The sequence below is a fragment of the Bombina bombina genome, chromosome 2 (genome assembly GCF_027579735.1).
Source record: "Bombina bombina isolate aBomBom1 chromosome 2, aBomBom1.pri, whole genome shotgun sequence".
NCBI classification, from domain to species: Eukaryota; Metazoa; Chordata; class Amphibia; order Anura; family Bombinatoridae; genus Bombina; species Bombina bombina.
The window spans coordinates 903805234-903831099 of NC_069500.1; the positions used below are offsets into that span (position 1 = coordinate 903805234).

The 25866-nt window shown below is 43.8% G+C and overlaps 1 protein-coding gene across 1 annotated transcript in view; it reads left to right on the forward strand.

Moving 5' to 3' along the window:
* The window catches only part of LEPROTL1 (leptin receptor overlapping transcript like 1), a 76398-nt gene that overhangs the window by 44083 nt on the left and 6449 nt on the right, over positions 1-25866 (forward strand). Inside the window, exon 3 of the mRNA XM_053703285.1 lies at positions 10635-10821. Within this exon, the coding sequence (XP_053559260.1) occupies positions 10635-10821 (187 nt within the window). The remainder of the gene's footprint in view (positions 1-10634; positions 10822-25866) is intronic.

The window sequence follows — 25866 nt, forward strand, 5'->3', positions numbered from 1 at the left end:
CAAGATATGGCTGCAGTTATGAATACTACCCTCACAGAGGTTTTATCTAAGCTGCCTGGGTTGCAGGGGAAGCGCAGTAGGTCTGGGGTGAGAACAAACGCTGAGCCCTCTGACGCTTTATTAGCCATATCCGATGTACCCTCACAATATTCTGAAGTGAGGGATTTGCTGGCTGAGGGAGAGATTTCTGATTCAGGAAATATGTTCCCTCAGACAGATTCAGATATGACGGCTTTTAAATTTAAACTAGAACACCTCCGCTTATTGCTCAGGGAGGTTTTAGCGACTCTGGATGATTGTGACCCTATTGTAGTTCCAGAGAAATTGTGTAAAATGGACAGATTCTTAGAGGTTCCTGTCTACACTGATGTTTTTCCGGTCCCTAAGAGGATTTCGGAAATTGTTACTAAGGAGTGGGATAGACCAGGTATTCCGTTCGCTCCCCCTCCTACTTTCAAGAAAATGTTTCCCATATCTGACGCCGTGCAGGACTCGTGGCAGACGGTCCCTAAGGTGGAGGGAGCTATTTCTACCCTGGCTAAGCGTACAACTATACCTATCGAGGACAGTTGTGCTTTCAAAGATCCTATGGATAAAAAATTAGAGGGTCTTCTGAAGAAAATATTTGTTCACCAAGGTTTTCTTCTCCAACCTATAGCGTGCATTGTTCCTGTAACTACTGCAGCGTCCTTTTGGTTCGAGGCTCTGGAAGTGGCTCCTCAGGTTGAGACCCCATTAGATGATATTCTGGATAGAATTAGGGCTCTCAAGCTAGCTAATTCTTTCATTACAGATGCCGCTTTTCAATTGGCTAAATTAGCGGCGAAGAATTCAGGTTTTGTCATTTTAGCGCGTAGAGCGTTATGGCTTAAATCCTGGTCTGCTGATGTGTCATCAAAAGCTAAGCTTTTAGTCATCCCTTTCAAGGGTAAGACCCTATTCGGGCCTGAACTGAAAGAGATCATCTCAGACATCACTGGAGGGAAAGGCCATGCCCTTCCTCAGGATAAGACGAATAAGATGAGGACCAAACAAAATAATTTTCGTTCCTTTCGGAACTTCAAAGGTGGTCCCTCTTCCCTGCTGCAAAGCAAGAGGGGAATTTTGCTCAATCCAAGTCAGTCTGAAGACCTATATACCATGGGAGTGATCTGCCCAGTTCCGAAAAACAAAACAGGGGCAGGGGTTCTACTCCCAATCTGTTTGTGGTTCCCAAAAAAGAGGGAACCTTCAAACCAATTTTGGATCTCAAGATCCTAAACAAATTCCTCAGAGTCCCATCCTTCAAGATGGAGACCATTCGGACTATTTTGCCAATGATCCAGGAGGGTCAATATATGACCACCGTTGACTTAAAGGATGCGTATCTGCACATTCCTATCCACAAAGATCATCACCAGTTCCTCAGGTTCGCCTTTCTGGACAAACATTACCAGTGTGTGGCGCTTCCCTTCGGGTTGGCCACAGCTCCCAGAATTTTCACGAAGGTGCTAGGGTCCCTTCTGGCGGTTCTAAAGCCGCGGGGCATAGCTGTGGCGCCTTATCTGGACGATATCTTAATCCAGGCGTCAACTTTCCAACTAGCCAAGTCTCACACGGGCATCGTGGTGGCTTTTCTAAAATCTTCCTTTCCTGGGAACTCTGATAGATTCAGTGGACATGAAAATTTTTCTGACGGAGGTCAGGAAATCAAAAATTCTATCCATCTGCCGAGCTCTTCATTCCATTCCTCGCCCGTCAGTAGCTCAGTGTATGGAGGTAATCGGCTTAATGGTAGCAGCAATGGACATAGTTCAGTTTGCTCGCTTGCATCTCAGACCACTGCAATTTTGCATGCTCAAACAGTGGAATGGGGATTATGCAGATTTATCTCCTCAGATAAATCTGGACCAAGAGACCAGAGACTCTCTTCTTTTGTGGTGGTCACAGGATCATCTGTCCAAGGGAATGTGTTTCCGTAGGCCAGCGTGGGTCATAGTGACGAAGGACGCCAGCCTATTGGGCTGGGGTGCAGTCTGGAATTCCCTGAAAGCACAGGGATTGTGGACTCAGGAGGAGGCTCTCCTCCCAATAAATATTCTAGAACTGAGATCGATATTCAACGCGCTTCAGGCGTGGCCTCAGCTGGCGTCGGCCAGATTTATAAGATTCCAGTCGGACAATATCACGACTGTAGCATATATCAATCATCAGGGGGGAACAAAGAGTTCTCTAGCGATGATAGAGGTTACCAAAATAATTCTATGGGCAGAGACTCACTCTTGCCATCTATCAGCAATCTATATCCCAGGAGTGGAGAACTGGGAAGCGGATTTTCTAAGTCGTCAGACTTTTCATCGTCGGGAGTGGGAACTCCATCCGGAGGTGTTTGCACAATTGATTCAGCAATGGGACACACCAGAATTGGATCTGATGGCGTCTCGTCAGAACGCTAAACTTCCTCGTTACGGGTCCAGGTCAAGGGATCCTTAAAGGGACAGATATCTGATTTATCAATTCTACTGCACAAACGTCTGGCAGATATTCCAGACGTTCAGTCGTTCTGTCAGGCTTTAGTTAGAGTCAAGCCTGTGTTTAGACCTGTTGCTCCGCGATGGAGTTTGAATTTAGTTCTTAAAGTTCTTCAAGGGGTTCCGTTTGAACCTATGCATTCCATAGATATTAAGCTTCTATCTTGGAAAGTTCTGTTTTTAGTTGGTATCTCTTCGGCTCGAAGAGTTTCTGAACTATCTGCATTGCAATGCGATTCGCCTTATCTCGTTTTCCATGCTGATAAGGCGGTTTTTGCGTACCAAACCTGGATTCCTTCCTAAGGTTGTTACTAATAGGAATATTAATCAGGAAATTGTTGTTCCTTCTCTGTGCCCTAATCCTTCCTCTCAGAAGGAGCGTCTGTTGCACAACTTGGATGTGGTTCGTGCTTTAAAGTTTTACTTGCACGCGACCAAAGATTTCCGTCAAACATCTTCTTTGTTTGTTGTTTGTTCTGGAAAACGTAGAGGTCAAAAAGCTACGGCTACCTCTCTTGCCTTTTGGCTGAAAAGCATCATCCGTTTGGAATACGAGACTGCTGGACAGCAGCCTCCTGAAAGAATTACAGCTCATTCTACTAGAGCGGTGGCTTCCACATGGGCTTTTAAAAATGATGCTTCTGTTGAACAGATTTGTAAGGCTGCGACTTGGTCTTCGCTTCATACCTTTTACAAATTTTACAAATTTGATACCTTTGCTTCTTCGGAAGCTATTTTTGGGAGAAAAGTTCTTCAAGCAGTGGTGCCTTCTGTTTAACCATCTGTCTTGTCCCTCCCGTTCATCCGTGTCCTGTAGCTTTGGTATTGTTTCCCACAAGTAAGGATGAATCCGTGGACTCATCTTACCTTTTATAGAAGAAAAGTAAATTTATGCATACCTGATAAATTGATTTCTTCTATGGTAAGACAAGTCCACGGCCCGCCCTGTCACTTTAAGACAGATTATATTATTTTTTTTGGGGTTTAAAGTCAGTCACCTCTGCACCTTGTAGTTTCTCCTTTTTTTTCCCTGTACCTTCGGTTGAATGACTGGGGGGTGGAGCTAAGGGAGGAGCTATATAGACAGCTCTGCTGTGGTGCTCTTTGCCACTTCCTGTTAGGAAGGATAATATCCCACAAGTAAGGATGAATCCGTGGACTCGTCTTACCATAGAAGAAATCAATTTATCAGGTAAGCATAAATTTACTTTTTTCACAATTTTAGGTTTCCCACTGAAATTATTTACAAACAGCTTGTGCAATTATGGCACAAATGGTTGTAAATGCTTCTCTGGGATCCCCTTTGTTCAGAAATAGCAGACATTTATGGCTTTGGCATTGCTTTTTAGTAATTAGAAGGCCGCTAACTGCCGCTGCGCACCACACTTGTATTATGCCCAGCAGTGACGGGGTTAATTAGGTAGCTTGTAGGGTTAATTTTAGCTTTAGGGTAGAGATCAGCCTCCCACCTTACACATTTCACCCCTGATCCCTCCCTGACACCCTTCAAACAGCTCTATTCCCTCCCCACCTTTCAATTGTCATCGCCATCTTAAAAGGACATGAAATGCAAATTTTTTCTTTCATGATTTAGAAAGAGCATGCAATTTTAAACAACTTTCTAATGTACTTCTGTTAGCTAATTTGCTTCATTTTCTTGCTATCCTTTGCTGAAAAGCATATCTAGATAGACTCAGTAGCTGCTGATTGATGGCTGCACATAGATGCCTTGTGTGATTGGCTCACCCATGTGCATTGCTATTTCTTCTTAAAAACACGATGAGTCCACGGATCATCTTCATTACTTATGGGATATTCACCTCCTGGTCAGCAGAAGGAGGCAAAGAGAACCACAGCAGAGCTGTTAAATAGCTCCTCCCTTCCCTCCCACTCCAGTCATTCTCTTTGTCTACGTTAGTGATAGGAAGCGGTAAAGGGAGGTGTTAGAAAAGATTCTTCAATCAAGAGTTTATTATTTTTAAAGTAGTGCCAGAGAGTGCTGCTTTGTTCTAAGGTGTAGCCTAGTCCATATCAGTCTCTACAGTAGAGCTTTTGGTGGCTTTAGAGCAATGGGAACTTGTGGGACATAATTCTCACTGCGCCTCCCATATTTTGATGCTGCCCTTCTCCTGGAAATCCTGAGAGATTCTAACTCAGGCTTTTCTCTTTGTTCACAGGTCCATGGGAGGGATAGGACCTCTTAAACCTGGAATCTGCCTTGCTGCCGGGCAGCATATGAGGTAAGTGCTGACTTTTTTTCTGGGGGAGTTGGAAAGTCTCAGAAATAAAGGAGGACACTTCATTTATTTTGTACATAAGCCTCATTATTCTTTTATAGTTTCCCCTTAGACATAGGGGACATTTGGGCAGCTTTGCAGCAGGCACTGGGGGTTAATGTTAAATGGACTCTCAGAGAAAGGAGATTTTTTATTTATTTGTTCATGGGACAGGCCTCATGTATCGCCTAGTCTCCCCTTAGGCATGGGGGACTCTGGGCAGAGTTATAGCAAGCTCCGGGGCTTAAAAACAATGAAGTCTCAGAGATAGGAGACACTTTATTTATTTGTACTTGGGTTGCAGCTGGCCCTGGGACTTATCGGGCAGCATTGCAACAGACACTGGGGCATTTTTGTGTTATTTTTATTACGGTGGTTCTACATCTCCTGGCGGGTTTGTAACTTGAGAGCCGACCGGGAGATTTTTTTAGCCACGTCCACGATGGGCGTAGAGTATTTACGCACCATTTTTTCCTTGGTTATGTAAAGTCTTGTTCTACGTATGCGAATATCTCTGCTGCACATATTCTCCTGGAGAGATTCACTACGTAGCTTCTCTGGAGTTTTGTTTGAGCAATGTTGCAGAGTTTTAACTCAATCCTACACAGAGGACATAGGCACCTCAGCAGAGGGCTGCTGAGGTGTGGGGATGTTTTTCTACGTTCCTTCCTAAGCCTATTATTACTAAATAATCCTTAGGCGTTTTTCACAGTAAAAAAGTTACAGCTTTATTATTTAAAGAGATAGTAACGTTTTTAGTTTTTTCTGCATCCCTAATAAAGATGGTTAAATTGTTTTCATTTTCAGGTTAAATATGAACCTAGAGGGCTTACAAGTACCTCTTGCTTATTATGATTTAATACTAATGTGGAACCACCAATCCTATTTTCTGTTCCTCAGGATTTGAGCGAATTTTCAGTTTTATTCTGAGCCAGCATTTTCTAATAAAGATGCTATTCAGGATTCTCAAGACAATGATCTAATATATATATATATATATATATATATATTTGTTCTTAAGACGTCCCAGAGTTTACCGCCCCTACATGCAGTGCCCTGCGCTTCCTCTCCAGCTCCCGCTGGAAGTTGAAAGTTTAAAGAGTCCTACTCCTTCTAAGGCCTTTGCTGGTTAGGACTCTGTTGATATTAGTCAGTCTATGCACAAAGTTCTCTTATTGTGTCCCACAAAACTTTTATGGACCACAGGCAGTGCCCTGCTGTTCCTTTCACGCTCCACCCGTAGTTACTCTGCATTATATGTTCTTCCTACGTGGAGTAAAACATTACTAGAGGATTTATTTTCAATCATTTAAAGGATTGATGCAATAGTGCTGTTCCGAATGGTCCTTCCCTGTTACCTGAGAAAGGAAGATTCTTCTGGATTATCTGAGACAGAAATCTCAGACTCGGATAAATAATATCTTTCTTTGATTCTGAGGTTGTTTTTTTCTTTAAGTGTTTAGCTTGAACACCTACTGCTACTCTGGACGACTCCGACACTACCGGGATAATCTATCCTAGTGCGTCCAGTAAGTTATGAGGAATGGGGGAGACCGCATTCCCTATATTTGAAGAGATGTTCCTCATAGTCGACCTAGCTAAGGAGGCTGGGCAAACATTCTCTAGGGTGAAAGGAGTACTTTCCAGTTTAGTTATGAGAACTACTATACCCTTAGAGGATAGTCAAGTTTTTTTCAAGAGTTCTTTTCACAAATATTAGAAATACACCTGGGCTTACAAGGCAACCAGCTGTGTTCCTTGCTACTGTCTCTAGTGCGACGGCTTATTGTTTTGATACATTCTTATAAAAGCTTTCTAGTTGGCTAATCCCTCATATTTTATTTCAATCTGGGAGCATAAATTCAGGTTTTTCTATCCCAGCTTGCAGAGTCTTATGGTTAGAGCCTTGCTCTACGACTCTATGCTCTATGTCTAAGCTTTTAGCGACTCCTTACAAGGGGAAGGCCTTGTTGGGACCTGGCTTGATGGAAATAATCTCTTTTGAAATTCAAAGAATTTCAACAACAAAAAAAAATCAAGATAAGCTACTGTTGCATCAAAGACAGCATGAAGGACATGCCCCAGATCCAGGATCGGATCTTGTAGGGGGAAGACTTTCCGTCTTTGTTCAAACTTGGGTTCGAGATGTTCAGGATCCCTGGGCACTACAAGAGAGTGTTCCACGGACACAGTTTGGAGTTCAAGAGTTTTCCTCCCGGAGACAGGTTTCTGCTTTTAGGATCATCTGCAGATCAGACGAAAGGAGAGGCGTTCTTACACTGAGTAGGAGACCTCTCAGACCTGGGAGTGGTTTTTTTTCACTTGGATTTCGTATCCCAATCGGGTTGTGGTTCCCATAGAACCTTCAGACCATGTTTTCGATCTTTATGGTCTATAATATAAAAAAAAATTTTTTTAGTGTACCGTCCTTCAAGATGGTAACTAATCGTTCCATTCTCCCCTGGATCCAAGAGGGGTCAGTTTATGACAATAGTTGATTTAGAGGATGCGTATCTTCATGTGCCATTCACAAGAATCACAAGTTCTAGGGTTTGCCTTCTGGGTAAACACTTCCGGTTTGTGGCTCTTCCTTTCGGTTTTGCCACAGATTTCAGAGTTCTCACAGTGCCCTATCTGAACGACATCTGAGTCCAGGCTCCATCTTTTTAGTGAGTCAGATTTAACATGGACATGGTGGTACCCTTCCCACAATCTTTTGGGGGGAGGAACAATTGGAAGAGAGTTCCTTTGTCCCATGCACAGGGTGTCTTTCTGGGACACATAATAGATTTCATATCAATCAAGAGTTTTCGATACTTGTCTAGTCATTTAGTCCACTCCTCGACCTTTAGGGGCTCTGTGCATGGAAATTATCGGGCTGATGGCGACATTGGACCTAATCCCGTTTGCTCAGTTCCATTTCAATGCAGTTTCGCATGCTCAGGCACGGGATCAGAGATTATACAGATTTGTCTCCTCGAATACTACTAAGGAGTAGGAGACATTGGATTTTATTCAATGGGGTTGTCTCTGGTTCATATCTCCCAGGGAACCTGCTTTCGCAGACTATCTTGGGTGCTTGGGATAACAGCAGCCTTCTGGGGTGGGGAGCGGTTTGGGGCTCCCTAAGGGCTCAGGGGATATGGTCTCAGACTGAGTCTCTTTTGCCCGTAATCATTCTGGAACTGGGAGCGATCTACAATGCTCGCCTGGCCTCAGCTAGCTTCGGTTCAGTTTATCAGGTTCCAGTCGGTCAACATAACGTCAGTGGCCTACATCAATCATCAGGGAGGAACAAGGAGTTCCTTGGCGATGACAGAGGTCTCCAAGATAATTCAGTGGGCGGAGACCCATTTTTCTTGTCTGTCGGCAATTCTTATCCCAGGGGTGGTCAACTGGGAAGCGGATTTTCTGAGCAGACAGACTTTTCTTCCGGAAATTCATCCGGATGTGTTCTCCAGTCTGATCCTCAAGTGGGGTCAGCCGGAGTTGAATCTTATGGCATCCAGGCAGAATGCCAAACTTCCGAGGTACGGGTCAATATCCAGGGATCCTCAGGCGGCGCTGAGAGATGCCCTGGCGGCCCCTTGGTCCTTCAGTCTAGCATATCGGTTTCATCAGTTTGCTCTCCCTCCTCGGGTGATTTCCTGGATCAAACAGGAAAGGGCTTCAGTGATTCTCATTGCACCGGCCTGGCCTCGCAGGATCTGGTATGCAGACCCGGTGGAGATGTCGTCTATACCTCCTTGGAAGCTTCCGTTTCAAAAGGACCTGTTGATTCAGGGACCCTTCCTTCATCCAAATCTAGATTTTCTGAAGCTGACTGCTTGGAGATTGTTCGGTTGATTCTAACCAAGCGAGGTCTTTCTGTTTCGGTCATAGAGATTATGATTCAGGCTCATTAGCCTGTCACTAGAAGGTTTTATCTCAAGATTTGGCGTAGATACCTTTATTGGTGTCAATGCTAGGGCTACTGCTGGAGTAGAGTTAGGATTCCTAGGATTTTGGCTTTCTCCAGAAAGGATTGGAGAAAGAATTATTAACAAGTTCTTTTAAAGGGTCAAATTTCAGCGTTTATCTGATGTCACTGATGGAAGGTTTTATTTCTGGTAGCGATTTATTCTGCTCGCAGGGTGTCTGAGCTTGCAGCATTACAGTGCGAGCCTACTTACCTTATTTTTCATGCTGATAAGGTTGTCTTACGTACATAATTTGGACGTAGTAAGTGTTTTAAAGTTTTACTTACAGATGACTAAGACTTTCGCCAGTCTTCCTCTTTCTTTGTGGTGTTTTCAGGCAAACGTAGGGGACAGAAAGCTACGTCTGTTTCTCTAGGACTATTTCTTCCTCATGAACATTAAAAAATGAAGCTTCTGTGGAACAAATTTGCAAGGCTGCAACTTGGTCCTCTCCACACTTTTACAAAGTTTTACAAATTTGATACTTTTGCCTCAGCTGAGGCTGTTTTTTTTTTTTTTTAGGAGAAAGGTTCTTCATGCAGTGGTGCCTTCCGTTTAGGTATCCTGTCTTGTCCCTCCCGTATCATCCGTATACTCTAGCTTGGGTATTGGATCCCATAAGTAATGAAGATGATCCGTGGACTCATCGTGTCTTTAAAAAGAAAAGGAAATTTATGCTTTCCTGATAAATTTATTTCTTCTTAGACACGATGAGTCCACGGCCCGCTCTGTCTTTTTAAGACAGAATGTTAATTATTGTAAACTTCAGTCACCTCTGCACCTTGGCTTTTCCTTTCTCTTCCTAACTTCGGTCGAATGACTGGAGTGGGAAGGAAGGGAGGAGCTATTTAACAGCTCTGCTGTAGTGCTCTTTGCCTCTTCCTGCTGACCAGGAGGTGAATATCCCATAAGTAATGAAGATGATCCGTAGACTCATTGTGTCTAAGAAGAAATAAATTTATCACGTAAGCATAAATTTCCTTTTCTTTAACAAAGAATATCTAAAGAATAAAGCAAATTAGATAATAGAAGTAAATTGAAATGTTGTTTAAAATTGTATTCTCTATCTGAATCATGAAAGAAATATTTTGAGTTTAGTGGCCCTTTTAAGTACTGGCAGAAAGTCTTTTTAATATTTGCTGCAGTGTAGGTCCCCCCCTCTACCTATTTGCCACCATCTTAGGTACTGGCAGCTGTCTGCCAGTACCCAGTTTGCTGCAAAATTGCCAATTTAAAAAAAAAAAAAAAAAAAGTCCTGTTTTTTTTCTGTAGTGTAGCTGCCCCCCCTCAGTACACTACCCCTTCCCAGATCCTTTTCTGTTAACGGATCCCACATGGGATCCCCCTCCTTCCCCCTCAATGATGCAGTTTTTGGTGTGTTTTTTTCCGTCCCTGTAGCGTGGCCGAGCGGTCCCACCCACTCCTGCCCTCCTCCAGCGATGGGCCGCCCACCCGCCTCCCTCCTTACCCTCCCACCCACCAACGATCGCAAGATCGCGGCAGATAGAAGCCCAGGACTGCAGCGACGTACAATGTACGTTGCTGGTCCTTAAGAGCATAACGACCAGCGTTGTACAGGGTACGGCGCTGGTCGTTAAGGGGTTAAGTGTGCATGTAAAAGACTAAGCACAGTTTTATAACAGATGTGAATTGAAAGTTTGTTTGTTTGTTTGTTTTTATTATTATTTGCTTGCTCTATCTGAATCATGAATGAAAAATGTGACTTTAGAGTCCGTTTTAACTCAATATGGTAACAAAGTAGCCACACTCTCTGTCTTTCAAATAGAATTGTGTTTATTCACACAACAGTAATGTTTCGGGGAGCACAGTCCCCTTCATCAGACTAGTCTGTAAACTTATATGTATTTTCTCTTTCTCTTCTGTTTTAGCATCTACTGGCCGCTGTTTGTCCTGTTCTTTTATATCCTTTCACCTATTCCGTACTGTATAGCGAAGAGAGTGGTTGATGAATCTGATGCTGCAAGTAATGCCTGCAAGGAGCTAGCTATATTTCTCACAACTGGTATAGTTGTTTCTGCGTTTGGTCTGCCTATTGTGTTTGCTCGAGCAGTTTTGGTGAGTGGAATATATTATATTATGTTTTAGGGATTAGTTATAGTATTTCCCAAACTGTTTCAGCCTTTCTAAATCATGTATTTAAATTTATTTAAGAGACTTTTTTTTCTTTCTTTCTTTTTTTTTTTTTTTTTAAATCTATATTAACTCTGAATTATAAAAGAGTGTTAGATTTCTCCAACATAGGTGTGTCCGGTCCACGGCGTCATCCTTACTTGTGGGATATTCTCCTCCCCAACAGGAAATGGCAAAGAGCCCAGCAAAGCTGGTCACATGATCCCTCCTAGGCTCCGCCTTCCCCAGTCATTCTCTTTGCCGTTGTACAGGCAACATCTCCACGGAGATGGCTTAGAGTTTTTTGGTGTTTAACTGTAGTTTTTGTTCTTCAATCAAGAGTTTGTTATTTTAAAATAGTGCTGGTATGTACTATTTACTCTGAAACAGAAAAGAGATGAAGATTTCTGTTTGTAAGAGGAAAATGATTTTAGCAACCGTTACTAAAATCGATGGCTGTTTCCACACAGGACTGTTGAGAGGAATTAACTTCAGTTGGGGGAAACAGTGAGCAGACTTTTGCTGCTTGAGGTATGACACATTTCTAACAAGACGATGTAATGCTGGAAGCTGTCATTTTCCCTATGGGATCCGGTAAGCCATTTTTATTACATAAGAAAAAAAGGGCTTCACAAGGGCTTTTAAGACTGTAGACATTTCTTCTGTTATGTGTGATCAGTCCACGGGTCATCATTACTTCTGGGATATAACTCCTCCCCAACAGGAAATGCAAGAGGATTCACCCAGCAGAGCTGCATATAGCTCCTCCCCTCTACGTCAGTCCCAGTCATTCTCTTGCACCCAACGACTAGATAGGATGTGTGAGAGGACTATGGTGATTATACTTAGTTTTTATGACTTCAATCAAAAGTTTGTTATTTTACAATAGCACCGGAGCGTGTTATTACTTCTCTGGCAGAGTTTGAGGAAGAATCTGCCAGAGTTTTTTTACTATGATTTTAACCGGAGTCGTTAAGATCATATTGCTGTTCTCGGCCATCTGAGGGAGGTAAAAGCTTCAGATCAGGGGACAGCGGGCAGATGAATCTGCATTGAGGTATGTAGCAGTTTTTATTTTCTGAATGGAATTGATGAGAAAATCCTGCCATACCGTTATAATGACATGTATGTATACACTTCAGTATTCTGGGGATGGTATTTCACCGGAACTACTCTGTTAAAAGTCACTAATCCTTCTAATAAGTATTATCATGTTAAACGTTTTTGCTGGAATGTAGAATCGTTTGCATTGCTGAGGTACTGAGTGAATAAATATTTGGGCATTATTTTCCACTTGGCAGTTGTTTGCTTTTAATTGTGACAGTTTCGTTTCTCTTCACTGCTGTGTGTGAGAGGGAGGGGCCGTTTTTGGCGCTCTTTGCTACGCATCAAAAATTTCCAGTCAGCTACTCTTATATTTCCTGCATGATCCGGTTCATCTCTGACAGATCTCAGGGGTCTTCAAACTTCTTTGGAGGGAGGTAGATTCTCTCAGCAGAGCTGTGAGAATTTTATATTGACTGTGAATAAAAAACGTTGCTCTGTAATTTTTATGTCAAATTTAATTATTGTTATTTTACTAATGGGAACAAACCTTTGCTAAAAGTTGTGTTGTTTTAAAGTTTGATGCTATAACTGTTTTCCAGTTCATTATTTCAACTGTCATTTAATCGTTTAGTACCTCTTTGAGGCACAGTACGTTTTTGCTAAAAAAGATTATAACCAAGTTGCAAGTTTATTGCTAGTGTGTTAAACATGTCTGACTCAGAGGAAGATATCTGTGTCATTTGTTCCAATGCCAAGGTGGAGCCCAATAGAAATTTATGTACTAACTGTATTGATGCTACTTTAAATAAAAGTCAATCTGTACAATGTGAACAAATTTCACCAAACAGCGAGGGGAGAGTTATGCCGACTAACTCGCCTCACGCGGCAGTACCTGCATCTCCCGCCCGGGAGGTGCGTGATATTATGGCGCCTAGTACATCTGGGCGGCCATTACAAATAACATTACAAGATATGGCTACTGTTATGACTGAAGTTTTGTCTAAATTACCAGAACTAAGAGGCAAGCGTGATCACTCTGGGGTGAGAACAGAGTGCGCTGACAATACTAGGGCCATGTCTGATACTGCGTCACAGCTTGCAGAGCATGAGGACGGAGAGCTTCATTCTGTGGGTGACGGTTCTGATCCAAACAGATTGGATTCAGATATTTCAAATTTTAAATTTAAATTGGAGAACCTCCGTGTATTATTAGGGGAGGTCTTAGCAGCTCTCAATGATTGTAACACCGTTGCAATACCAGAGAAACTGTGTAGGTTGGATAAATACTTTGCGGTACCGGCGAGTACTGACGTTTTTCCTATACCTAAGAGACTAACTGAAATTGTTACTAAGGAGTGGGATAGACCCGGTGTGCCGTTCTCACCCCCTCCAATATTTAGAAAGATGTTTCCAATAGACGCCACCACTCGGGACTTATGGCAAACGGTCCCTAAGGTGGAGGGAGCAGTTTCTACTTTAGCTAAGCGTACCACTATCCCGGTGGAGGATAGCTGTGCTTTTTCAGATCCAATGGATAAAAAATTAGAGGGTTACCTTAAGAAAATGTTTGTTCAACAAGGTTTTATATTGCAACCCCTTGCATGTATCGCGCCGATTACGGCTGCGGCAGCATTTTGGATTGAGTCTCTGGAAGAGAACCTTAGTTCATCTACGCTAGACGACATTACGGACAGGCTTAGAGTCCTTAAACTAGCTAATTCATTCATTTCGGAGGCCGTAGTACATTTAACCAAACTCACGGCTAAGAACTCAGGATTCGCCATACAGGCACGTAGGGCGCTGTGGCTAAAATCCTGGTCAGCTGATGTTACTTCTAAGTCCAAATTACTTAATATACCTTTCAAGGGGCAGTCTTTATTTGGGCCCGGTTTGAAAGAAATTATCGCTGACATTACAGGAGGTAAGGGCCACGCCCTACCTCAAGACAAAGCCAAAGCTAAGGCTAGACAGTCTAATTTTCATCCCTTTCGGAATTTCAAAACAGGAGCAGCATCAACCTCCACTGCACCAAAACAGGAAGGAGCTGTTGCTCGTTACAGGCAAGGCTGGAAGCCTAACCAGTCCTGGAACAAGAGCAAGCAGGCCAGGAAACCTGCTGCTGCCCCAAAGACAGCATGAACCGAATGCCCCCGATCCGGGACCGGATCTAGTGGGGGGCAGACTTTCTCTCTTCGCCCAGGCCTGGGCAAGAGATGTTCAGGATCCCTGGGCACTAGAGATCATATTTCAGGGATACCTTCTAGACTTCAAATTATCTCCCCCAAGAGGGAGATTTCATCTGTCAAGGTTGTCAACAAACCAGATAAAGAAAGAAGCGTTTCTACGCTGTGTACAAGATCTGTTATTAATGGGAGTGATCCATCCGGTTCCGCGGTCGGAACAAGGACAAGGGTTCTACTCAAACCTGTTTGTGGTTCCCAAAAAAGAGGGAACTTTCAGGCCAATCTTAGATTTAAAGATTCTAAACAAATTCCTAAGAGTTCCATCGTTCAAAATGGAAACTATTCGGACAATCTTACCCATGATCCAAAAGGGTCAGTACATGACCACAGTGGATTTAAAAGATGCTTACCTTCACATACCGATCCACAAAGATCATCACCGGTATCTAAGGTTTGCCTTCTTAGACAGGCACTACCAGTTTGTAGCTCTTCCATTCGGATTGGCTACGGCTCCAAGAATCTTCACAAAGGTTCTGGGTGCCCTTCTGGCGGTACTAAGACCGCGAGGGATTTCGGTAGCTCCGTACCTAGACGACATTCTAATACAAGCTTCAAGCTTTCAAACTGCCAAGTCTCATACAGAGCTAGTTCTGGCATTTCTAAGGTCGCATGGATGGAAAGTGAACGAAAAGAAGAGTTCTCTTTTTCCTCTCACAAGAGTCCCATTCTTAGGGACTCTTATAGATTCTGTAGAAATGAAGATTTACCTGACAGAAGACAGGTTAACAAAGCTTCAAAATGCATGCCGTGTCCTTCATTCCATTCAACACCCGTCAGTAGCTCAATGCATGGAGGTGATCGGCTTAATGGTAGCGGCAATGGACATAGTACCTTTTGCACGCCTACACCTCAGACCGCTGCAATTGTGCATGCTAAGTCAGTGGAATGGGGATTACTCAGATTTGTCCCCTACTCTGAATCTGAATCAAGAGACCAGAAATTCTCTTCTATGGTGGCTTTATCGGCCACACCTGTCCAGGGGGATGCCATTCAGCAGGCCAGACTGGACAATTGTAACAACAGACGCCAGCCTACTAGGTTGGGGCGCTGTCTGGAATTCTCTGAAGGTTCAGGGACTATGGAATCAGGAGGAGAGTCTCCTTCCAATAAACATTCTGGAATTGAGAGCAGTTCTCAATGCCCTTCTGGCTTGGCCCCAATTAACAACTCGGGGGTTCATCAGGTTTTAGTCGGACAACATCACGACTGTAGCTTACATCAACCATCAAGGAGGGACAAGAAGCTCCCTAGCAATGATGGAAGTGTCAAAGATAATTCGCTGGGCAGAGTCTCACTCTTGCCACCTGTCAGCAATCCACATCCCGGGAGTGGAGAACTGGGAGGCGGATTTCTTGAGTCGCCAGACTTTTCATCCGGGGGAGTGGGAACTTCATCCGGAGGTCTTTGCCCAAATACTTCGAAGTTGGGGCAAACCAGAGATAGATCTCATGGCGTCTCGCCAGAACGCCAAACTTCCTCGCTACGGGTCCAGATCCAGGGATCCGGGAGCGGTTCTGATAGATGCTTTGACAGCACCTTGGAACTTCGGGATGGCCTATGTGTTTCCACCCTTCCCGCTGCTTCCTCGATTGATTGCCAAAATCAAACAGGAGAGAGCATCAGTGATTCTAATAGCGCCTGCATGGCCACGCAGGACTTGGTATGCAGATCTAGTGGACATGTCATCCTGTCCGCCTTGGTCTCTACCTCTAAGACAGGACCTTCTGATACAGGGTCCGTTCAAACATCAAAATCTAACTTCTCTGAAGCTGACTGCTTGGAAATTGAACGCTTGATTTTATCAAAACGTGGTTTTTCTGAGTCGGTTATTGATACCCTGATACAGGCTAGGAAGCCTGTTACCAGAAGGATTTACCATAAAATATGGCGTAAATACCTATACTGGTGCGAATCCAAAGGTTACTCCTGGAGTAAGGTTAGGATCGCTAGGATATTGTCTTTTCTACAAGAAGGTTTAGAAAAGGGTTTATCAGCTAGTTCATTAAAGGGACAGATTTCAGCTCTGTCCATCTTGTTACACAGGCGTCTGTCAGAAAATCCAGACGTCCAGGCTTTTTGTCAGGCTTTAGCTAGGATCAAACCTGTGTTTAAAGCTGTTGCTCCGCCATGGAGTTTAAATTTAGTTCTTAACGTTTTACAGGGTGTTCCGTTTGAACCCCTTCATTCCATTGATATAAAATTGTTATCTTGGAAAGTTCTGTTTTTAATGGCTATTTCCTCGGCTCGAAGAGTCTCTGAGTTATCAGCCTTACATTGTGATTCTCCTTATCTGATTTTTCACTCAGACAAGGTAGTTCTGCGTACTAAACCTGGGTTCTTACCTAAGGTAGTCACTAACAGGAACATCAATCAAGAGATCGTTGTTCCATCCTTGTGCCCAAATCCTTCTTCAAAGAAGGAACGTCTTCTACACAATCTGGATGTAGTTCGTGCCCTCAAGTTCTACTTGCAGGCAACTAAAGATTTTCGCCAAACTTCTTCCCTGTTTGTCGTTTATTCTGGACAGAGGAGAGGTCAAAAAGCTTCTGCTACCTCTCTCTCCTTTTGGCTTCGTAGCATAATACGTTTAGCCTATGAGACTGCTGGACAGCAGCCTCCTGAAAGAATTACAGCTCACTCCACTAGAGCTGTGGCTTCCACTTGGGCCTTTAAGAATGAGGCCTCTGTTGAACAGATTTGCAAGGCTGCAACTTGGTCTTCGCTTCATACTTTTTCCAAATTTTACAAATTTGACACTTTTGCTTCTTCGGAGGCTATTTTTGGGAGAAAGGTTCTTCAGGCAGTGGTTCCTTCTGTATAATGAGCCTGCCTATCCCTCCCGTCATCCGTGTACTTTTGCTTTGGTATTGGTATCCCAGAAGTAATGATGACCCGTGGACTGATCACACATAACAGAAGAAAACATAATTTATGCTTACCTGATAAATTCCTTTCTTCTGTTGTGTGATCAGTCCACGGCCCGCCCTGTTTTAAGGCAGGTAAATATCTTTTAAATTATACTCCAGTCACCACTTCACCCTTGGTTACTCCTTTCTCGTTGATTCTTGGTCGAATGACTGGGACTGACGTAGAGGGGAGGAGCTATATGCAGCTCTGCTGGGTGAATCCTCTTGCATTTCCTGTTGGGGAGGAGTTATATCCCAGAAGTAATGATGACCCGTGGACTGATCACACAACAGAAGAAAGGAATTTATCAGGTAAGCATAAATTATGTTTTTCTGGGCTAAAACGATTGATATATAAGCATATTTTAATACTTCATAGCTTTGAGGAATTATTTTATTCTTGGGAATTAGCTAAAATAACCGGCAGGCACTGTATTGGACACCTTATTTGCTAGGGGCTTTCCCTAATCATAGGCAGAGCCTCATTTTCGCGCCTCTATTGCGCACTTGTTTTTGGGAAGCATGACATGCAGATGCATGTGTGAGGAGCTCTGATACATAGAAAAGACTTTCTGAAGGCGTTATTTGGTATCGTATTCCCCTTTGGGCTTGGTTGGGTCTCAGCAAAGCAGATACCAGGGACTGTAAAAGGGTTAAATATAAAAACGGCTCCGGTTCCGTTATTTTAAGAGTTAAAGCTTTCAAATTTGGTGTGCAATACTTTTAAGGCTTTAAGACACTGTGGTGAAATTTTGGTGAATTTTGAACAATTCCTTCATACTTTTTCACATTTGCAGTAATAAAGTGTGTTCAGTTTAAAATTTAAAGTGACAGTAACGGTTTTATTTTAAAACGTTTTTTGTACTTTGTTATCAAGTTTATGCCTGTTTAACATGTCTGAACTACCAGATAGACTGTGTTCTGTATGTGGGGAAGCCAAGGTTCCTTCTCATTTAAATAGATGTGATTTATGTGACACAAAATTTAGAGAAAATGATGCCCAAGATGATTCCTCAAGTGAGGGGAGTAAGCATGGTACTGCATCATCCCCTCCTTCGTCTACACCAGTCTTGCCCACACAGGAGGCCCCTAGTACATCTAGTGCGCCAATACTCCTTACTATGCAACAATTAACGGCTGTAATGGATAATTCTATCAAAAACATTTTAGCCAAAATGCCCACTTATCAGCGAAAGCGCGACTGCTCTGTTTTAGAAAATACTGAAGAGCATGAGGACGCTGATGATATTGGTTCTGAAGTGCCCCTACACCAGTCTGAGGGGGCCAGGGAGGTTTTGTCTGAGGGAGAAATTTCAGATTCAGGGAAAATTTCTCAACAAGCTGAACCTGATGTAATTACATTCAAATTTAAATTGGAACATCTCCGCGCCCTGCTTAAGGAGGTGTTATCTACTCTGGATGATTGTGAGAATTTGGTAATTCCAGAGAAATTATGTAAAATGGACAAGTTCCTAGAGGTCCCGGGGCCCCCCGAAGCTTTTCCTATACCCAAGCGGGTGGCGGACATTGTAAACAAAGAATGGGAAAGGCCCGGCATACCTTTCGCCCCTCCCCCTATATTTAAGAAATTGTTTCCTATGGTCGACCCCAGAAAGGACTTATGGCAGACAGTCCCCAAGGTCGAGGGGGCGGTTTCTACTCTAAACAAACGCACCACTATACCCATAGAAGATAGTTGTGCTTTCAAAGATCCTATGGATAAAAAATTAGAGGGTTTGCTTAAAAAGATGTTTGTTCAGCAAGGTTACCTTCTACAACCAATTTCATGCATTGTTCCTGTCACTACAGCAGCGTGTTTCTGGTTCGATGAACTAGAAAAGGCGCTCAATAAAGATTCTTCTTATGAGGAGATTTTGGACAGAATTCATGCTCTCAAATTGGCTAACTCTTTCACCCTAGACGCCACTTTGCAATTGGCTAGATTAGCGGCGAAAAATTCTGGGTTTGCTATTGTGGCGCGCAGAGCGCTTTGGCTAAAATCTTGGTCAGCGGATGCGTCTTCCAAGAACAAATTGCTTATCATTCCTTTCAAGGGGAAAACGCTGTTTGGCCCTGACTTGAAAGAGATTATTTCTGATATCACTGGGGGTAAGGGCCACGCCCTTCCTCAGGATAGGTCTTTCAAGGCCAAAAATAAACCTAATTTTCGTCCCTTTCGCAGAAACGGACCAGCCCCAAGTGCTACGTCCTCTAAGCAAGAGGGTAATACTTCTCAAGCCAAGCCAGCCTGGAGGCCAATGCAAGGCTGGAACAAAGGTAAGCAGGCCAAGAAACCTGCCACTGCTACCAAGACAGCATGAGATGTTGGCCCCCGATCCGGGACCGGATCTGGTGGGGGGCAGACTCTCTCTCTTCGCTCAGGCTTGGGCAAGAGATGTTCTGGATCCTTGGGCGCTAGAAATAGTCTCCCAAGGTTATCTTCTGGAATTCAAGGGGCTTCCCCCAAGGGGGAGGTTCCACAGGTCTCAATTGTCTTTAGACCACATAAAAAAACAGTCATTCTTACATTGTGTAGAAGACCTGTTAAAAATGGGAGTGATTCATCCTGTTCCATTAGGAGAACAAGGGATGGGGTTCTTCTCCAATCTGTTTGTAGTTCCCAAAAAAGAGGGAACATTCAGACCAATCTTAGATCTCAAGATCCTAAACAAGTTTCTCAAGGTTCCATCGTTCAAAATGGAAACCATTCGAACAATTCCTCCTTCCATCCAGGAAGGTCAATTCATGACCACGGTGGATTTAAAGGATGCGTATCTACATATTCCTATCCACAAGGAACATCATCGGTTCCTAAGGTTCGCATTTCTGGACAAGCATTACCAGTTTGTGGCACTTCCGTTCGGATTAGCCACTGCTCCAAGAATTTTCACAAAGGTACTAGGGTCCCTTCTAGCGGTGCTAAGACCAAGGGGCATTGCAGTAGTATCTTACTTGGACGACATTCTGATTCAAGCGTCGTCCCTTCCACAAGCAAAGGCTCACACGGACATTGTCCTGGCCTTTCTCAGATCTCACGGGTGGAAAGTGAACGTAGAAAAAAGTTCTCTACCTGCGTCAACAAGGGTTCCCTTCTTGGGAACAATAATAGACTCCTTAGAAATGAGGATTTTTCTGACAGAGGCCAGAAAATCAAAACTTCTAAACTCTTGTCTAATACTTCATTCTGTTCCTCTTCCTTCCATAGCGCAGTGCATGGAAGTAATAGGTTTGATGGTAGCGGCAATGGACATAGTTCCTTTTGCGCGAATTCATCTAAGACCATTACAACTGTGCATGCTCAGTCAGTGGAATGGGGATTATACAGACTTGTCTCCGACGATACAAGTAGATCAGAGGACCAGAGATTCACTCCGTTGGTGGCTGTCCCTGGACAACCTGTCACAGGGGATGAGCTTCCGCAGACCAGAGTGGGTCATTGTCACGACCGACGCCAGTCTGGTGGGCTGGGGCGCGGTCTGGGGACCCCTGAAAGCTCAGGGTCTTTGGTTTCGGGAAGAATCTCTTCTACCGATAAATATTCTGGAACTGAGAGCGATATTCAATGCTCTCAAGGCTTGGCCTCAACTAGCAAAGGCCAAATTCATACGGTTTCAATCAGACAACATGACGACTGTTGCGTACATCAACCATCAGGGGGGAACAAGGAGTTCCCTGGCGATGGAAGAAGTGACCAAAATCATTCAATGGGCGGAGACTCACTCCTGCCACTTGTCTGCAATCCACATCCCAGGAGTGGAAAATTGGGAAGCGGATTTTCTGAGTCGTCAGACATTTCATCCGGGGGAGTGGGAACTCCATCCGGAAATCTTTGCCCAAATCACTCAGTTGTGGGGCATTCCAGACATGGATCTGATGGCCTCTCGTCAGAACTTCAAGGTTCCTTGCTACGGGTCCAGATCCAGGGATCCCAAGGCGACTCTAGTAGATGCACTAGTAGCACCTTGGACCTTCAAACTAGCTTATGTATTCCCGCCGTTTCCTCTCATCCCCAGGCTGGTAGCCAGGATCAATCAGGAGAGGGCATCGGTGATCTTGATAGCTCCTGCGTGGCCACGCAGGACTTGGTATGCAGACCTGGTGAATATGTCATCGGCTCCACCATGGAAGCTACCTTTGAGACGGGACCTTCTTGTTCAAGGTCCGTTCGAACATCCGAATCTGGTCTCACTCCAACTGACTGCTTGGAGATTGAACGCTTGATCTTATCAAAGCGAGGGTTCTCAGATTCTGTCATTGATACTCTTGTTCAGGCCAGAAAGCCTGTGACTAGAAAAATCTACCACAAAATATGGAAAAAATATATCTGTTGGTGTGAATCTAAAGGATTCCCTTGGGACAAGATAAAAATTCCTAAGATTCTATCCTTTCTTCAAGAAGGTTTGGAGAAAGGATTATCTGCAAGTTCTTTGAAGGGACAGATTTCTGCCTTGTCTGTGTTACTTCACAAAAAGCTGGCAGCTGTGCCAGATGTTCAAGCCTTTGTTCAGGCTCTGGTTAGAATCAAGCCTGTTTACAAACCTTTGACTCCTCCTTGGAGTCTCAATTTAGTTGTTTCAGTTCTTCAGGGGGTTCCGTTTGAACCCTTACATTCCGTTGATATTAAGTTATTATCTTGGAAAGTTTTGTTTTTGATTGCAATTTCTTCTGCTAGAAGAGTTTCAGAATTATCTGCTCTTCAGTGTTCTCCTCCTTATCTGGTGTTCCATGCAGATAAGGTGGTTTTGCGTACTAAACCTGGTTTTCTTCCGAAAGTTGTTTCTAACAAAAACATTAACCAGGAGATAGTCGTGCCTTCTTTGTGTCCGAATCCAGTTTCAAAGAAGGAACGTTTGTTGCACAATTTGGACGTAGTTCGTGCTCTAAAATTCTATTTAGATGCTACAAAGGATTTTAGACAAACATCTTCCTTGTTTGTTGTTTATTCTGGTAAAAGGAGAGGTCAAAAAGCAACTTCTACCTCTCTCTCTTTTCTCCAACATAGGTGTGTCCGGTCCACGGCGTCATCCTTACTTGTGGGATATTCTCTTCCCCAACAGGAAATGGCAAAGAGCCCAGCAAAGCTGGTCACATGATCCCTCCTAGGCTCCGCCTACCCCAGTCATTCTCTTTGCCGTTGTACAGGCAACATCTCCACGGAGATGGCTTAGAGTTTTTTGGTGTTTAACTGTAGTTTTTATTATTCAATCAAGAGTTTGTTATTTTGAAATAGTGCTGGTATGTACTATTTACTCAGAAACAGAAAAGAGATGAAGATTTCTGTTTGTATGAGGAAAATGATTTTAGCAACCGTCACTAAAATCCATGGCTGTTCCACACAGGACTGTTGAGAGCAATTAACTTCAGTTGGGGGAACAGTGAGCAGTCTCTTGCTGCTTGAGGTATGACACATTCTAACAAGACGATGTAATGCTGGAAGCTGTCATTTTCCCTATGGGATCCGGTAAGCCATGTTTATTACGATCGTAAATAAGGGCTTCAAAAAGGGCTTATTAAGACTGTAGACTTTTTCTGGGCTAAATCGATTGATTATTAACACATATTTAGCCTTGAGGAATCATTTTATCTGGGTATTTTGATATAATAATATCGGCAGGCACTGTTTTAGACACCTTATTCTTTAGGGGCTTTCCCAAAGCATAGGCAGAGCCTCATTTTCGCGCCGGTGTTGCGCACTTGTTTTTGAGAGGCATGGCATGCAGTCGCATGTGAGAGGAGCTCTGATACTTAGAAAAGACTTTCTGAAGGCGTCATTTGGTATCGTATTCCCCTTGGGGCTTGGTTGGGTCTCAGCAAAGCAGATACCAGGGACTGTAAAGGGGTTAAAGTTCAAAACGGCTCCGGTTCCGTTATTTTAAGGGTTAAAGCTTCAAAATTTGGTGTGCAATACTTTTAAGGCTTTAAGACACTGTGGTGAAAATTTGGTGAATTGTGAACAATTCCTTCATGTTTTTTCGCATTTGCAGTAATAAAGTGTGTTCAGTTTAAAATTTAAAGTGACAGTAACGGTTTTATTTTAAAACGTTTTTTGTACTTTGTTATCAAGTTTATGCCTGTTTAACATGTCTGAACTACCAGATAGACTGTGTTCTGAATGTGGGGAAGCCAGAATTCCTATTCATTTAAATAAATGTGATTTATGTGACAATGACAATGATGCCCAAGATGATTCCTCAAGTGAGGGGAGTAAGCATGGTACTGCATCATTCCCTCCTTCGTCTACACGAGTCTTGCCCACTCAGGAGGCCCCTAGTACATCTAGCGCGCCAATACTCCTTACTATGCAACAATTAACGGCTGTAATGGATAATTCTGTCAAAAACTTTTTAGCCAAAATGAACACTTATCAGCGTAAGCGCGACTGCTCTGTTTTAGATACTGAAGAGCATGACGACGCTGATAATAATATTTCTGAAGGGCCCCTAACCCAGTCTGATGGGGCCAGGGAGGTTTTGTCTGAGGGAGAAATTACTGATTCAGGGAACATTTCTCAACTAGCTGAACCTGATGTGATTGCATTTAAATTTAAGTTGGAACATCTCCGCATTCTGCTTAAGGAGGTATTATCCACTCTGGATGATTGTGACAAGTTGGTCATCCCAGAGAAACTATGTAAAATGGACAAGTTCCTAGAGGTGCCGGGGCTCCCAGAAGCTTTTCCTATACCCAAGCGGGTGGCGGACATTGTTAATAAAGAATGGGAAAGGCCCGGTATTCCTTTCGTCCCTCCCCCCATATTTAAAAAATTGTTTCCTATGGTCGACCCCAGAAAGGACTTATGGCAGACAGTCCCCAAGGTCGAGGGAGCGGTTTCCACTTTAAACAAACGCACCACTATACCCATAGAGGATAGTTGTGCTTTCAAAGATCCTATGGATAAAAAATTAGAAGGTTTGCTTAAAAAGATGTTTGTTCAGCAGGGTTACCTTCTACAACCAATTTCATGCATTGTCCCTGTCGCTACAGCCGCATGTTTCTGGTTCGATGAGCTGATAAAGGCGGTCGATAGTGATTCTCCTCCTTATGAGGAGATTATGGACAGAATCAATGCTCTCAAATTGGCTAATTCTTTCACCCTAGACGCCACTTTGCAATTGGCTAGGTTAGCGGCTAAGAATTCTGGGTTTGCTATTGTGGCGCGCAGAGCGCTTTGGTTGAAATCTTGGTCGGCTGATGCGTCTTCCAAGAACAAGCTACTTAACATTCCTTTCAAGGGGAAAACGCTGTTTGGCCCTGACTTGAAAGAGATTATCTCTGATATCACTGGGGGTAAGGGCCACGCCCTTCCTCAGGATCGGCCTTTCAAGGCAAAAAATAAACCTAATTTTCGTCCCTTTCGTAGAAACGGACCAGCCCAAAGTGCTACGTCCTCTAAGCAAGAGGGTAATACTTCTCAAGCCAAGCCAGCTTGGAGACCAATACAAGGCTGGCACAAGGGAAAGCAGGCCAAGAAACCTGCCACTGCTACCAAGACAGCATGAAATGTTGGCCCCCGATCCGGGACCGGATCTGGTGGGGGGCAGACTCTCTCTCTTCGCTCAGGCTTGGGCAAGAGATGTTCTGGATCCTTGGGCGCTAGAAATAGTCTCCCAAGGTTATCTTCTGGAATTCAAGGGACTTCCCCCAAGGGGGAGGTTCCACAAGTCTCAGTTGTCTTCAGACCACATAAAAAGACAGGCATTCTTACATTGTGTAGAAGACCTGTTAAAAATGGGAGTGATTCATCCTGTTCCATTAAGAGAACAAGGGATGGGGTTCTACTCCAATCTGTTTATAGTTCCCAAAAAAGAGGGAACGTTCAGACCAATCTTAGATCTCAAGATCTTAAACAAGTTTCTCAAGGTTCCATCGTTCAAGATGGAAACCATTCGAACTATTCTTCCTTCCATCCAGGAAGGTCAATTCATGACCACGGTGGATTTAAAGGATGCGTATCTACATATTCCTATCCACAAGGAACATCATCGGTTCCTGAGGTTCGCATTCCTGGACAAACATTACCAGTTCGTGGCGCTTCCTTTCGGATTAGCCACTGCTCCAAGGATTTTCACAAAGGTACTAGGGTCCCTTCTAGCTGTGCTAAGACCAAGGGGCATTGCTGTAGTACCTTACTTGGACGACATTCTGATTCAAGCGTCGTCCCTTCCTCAAGCAAAGGCTCACACGGACATTGTCCTGGCCTTTCTCAGATCTCACGGATGGAAAGTGAATGTGGAAAAGAGTTCTCTATCTCCGTCAACAAGGGTTCCCTTCTTGGGAACAATAATAGACTCCTTAGAAATGAGGATTTTTCTGACAGAGGCCAGAAAAACGAAACTTCTAGACTCTTGTCGGATACTTCATTCCGTTCCTCTTCCTTCCATAGCTCAGTGCATGGAAGTGATCGGGTTGATGGTAGCGGCAATGGACATAGTTCCTTTTGCACGCATTCATCTAAGACCATTACAACTGTGCATGCTCAGTCAGTGGAATGGGGACTATACAGACTTGTCTCCGAAGATACAAGTAAATCAGAGGACCAGAGACTCACTCCGTTGGTGGCTGTCCCTGGACAACCTGTCACGAGGGATGACATTCCGCAGACCAGAGTGGGTCATTGTCACGACCGACGCCAGTCTGATGGGCTGGGGCGCGGTCTGGGGATCCCTGAAAGCTCAGGGTCTTTGGTCTCGGGAAGAATCTCTTCTACCGATAAATATTCTGGAACTGAGAGCGATATTCAATGCTCTCAAGGCTTGGCCTCAGCTAGCGAGGGCCAAGTTCATACGGTTTCAATC